This window comes from Chiloscyllium plagiosum, unplaced genomic scaffold (genome assembly GCF_004010195.1).
Source record: "Chiloscyllium plagiosum isolate BGI_BamShark_2017 unplaced genomic scaffold, ASM401019v2 scaf_3175, whole genome shotgun sequence".
In the NCBI taxonomy this organism is placed as follows: Eukaryota; Metazoa; Chordata; class Chondrichthyes; order Orectolobiformes; family Hemiscylliidae; genus Chiloscyllium; species Chiloscyllium plagiosum.
Genome location: NW_025214125.1, coordinates 11284 through 12729, shown reverse-complemented (window position 1 = coordinate 12729; position 1446 = coordinate 11284). Strand labels below are relative to the sequence as shown.

Below are 1446 nucleotides of genomic sequence, written 5' to 3'. Positions count from 1 at the left end.
ACGGTTTGTGGGTGGGATATGGGATCGGGGACGGTCTCTGGGAGGGATTCGGGATCGTGGACGGTGTGTGGGTGGGGTTTGGGATCGGGGACCGGTGTGTGGGAGGGTGTGCGTGATCGCTGACGTCCCTGTTTTACTGTTGTGTTTTCCGTCTGTTTGATAGTCTTGGGTTGGCCAAGCCTGCACAGCGCATGTTGACACCATGGGTCAGGGGTCGGCTTCTTTTGGCTGATGTCAGCCGTGGGTTATTCACTCTAACTTTCCCCTCGGCGATCGCTCTTCAATCCCACCGGCACTGGCATGGCGTGAAGTAATCTCGAGGAGACCCGGAGGCGACTGACCAGCCCCTGGTTACCGTCGGGCCGCGATCAGGCCCCATTTCCCGTGGGGAGAGACCGGGCCACAATCAGGCTTCACTTCCCGTGGGGAGAGACCGGGCCGCAATCAGGCCCCATTTCCCGTGGGGAGAGACCGGGCCACAATCAGGCCCCACTTCCCGTGGGGAGAGACCGGGCCGCGATCAGACCCCACTTCCCGTGGGGAGCGACCGGGCCACGTTCAGGCTTCAGTTCCTGTGGGTCGGCCTGGACTGTTCCCCTCTGAGTGAAGAAGGGGACGGTGAAGGCCTCGATTCACTCGGGGACGGGCCCCCCCCCCCCCCCACCTCAAGTGAATTTTCGGCAGTGGGTGGAAGGCTCAGGATACCGAGAGAAGGTGTTGGGCAAAACTCCGAGGAAGGAGCACAGCTCCAGCCGAGAACATTCCTGGAAACCCTCGCCTAATGTGGGACAAGGGCTGGAACCTAAAAACCCGGCCTGACTCTCGGGAGTAAAAATTACGGGGAGCCGTTGGGCGGTTGCTGATCTGTGCCTGGTCAGGTTTGGTCACCCCGATAGGCCGCTGCCGCTTGGACTTTAATGAGTTGCTAATTTTGATCTCCATCTCTCTCTCTCTGCCTCTTGTTGTGTCCATTCCAATCTCTCTTTCGCTCGCTCGCTCGCTCTCTCTCTGCCTCCTGTCACCCTCCTTCCTGCTGCTTTTCCAGAGGACTGGTTCACGAGAGGTGAGTGTGGAACGTGCCCGTCTCAGTGCCCTCTGCCTCTTACAAGGCTTTCTCCCCCCCCCCCCCCCCCCCCCACAGCACTTTGCTTCACTGGTGCCTGTGTGTGATCTGGGCTTCCGCTGCGCAAGGCCAAGCTGTCGCGGCGTTCCGAGCTGCGGGGGCACGGTGGGCGTGGGGGAATATCCGCAAACATTAACCGGGCAGGGCCTCTGATCGAGGGGCGGCCGCAATGGCAGGGCACGGCCGCTGAGGTTTCAGCGCGCCGCGGGGTCGGCAGAGGGTCCCACATGGAGACGGGCGCAGAGGTTCAGGGGGGGAATTCCAGACCGGAGGGTATTTGCACACCCCCCCCCCCCCCCCCACCGGGTGGCAGAGTCGTTACA

At 61.9% G+C, this 1446-nt stretch overlaps 1 protein-coding gene across 1 annotated transcript in view; it reads left to right on the top strand.

Moving 5' to 3' along the window:
• The window catches only part of LOC122547810 (catenin delta-1-like), a gene marked incomplete at its 3' end in the record, with an annotated part of 35237 nt that overhangs the window by 22518 nt on the left and 11273 nt on the right, over positions 1-1446 (top strand). The window contains exon 7 of the mRNA XM_043686390.1: positions 1268-1368. Within this exon, the coding sequence (XP_043542325.1) occupies positions 1268-1368 (101 nt within the window). The remainder of the gene's footprint in view (positions 1-1267; positions 1369-1446) is intronic.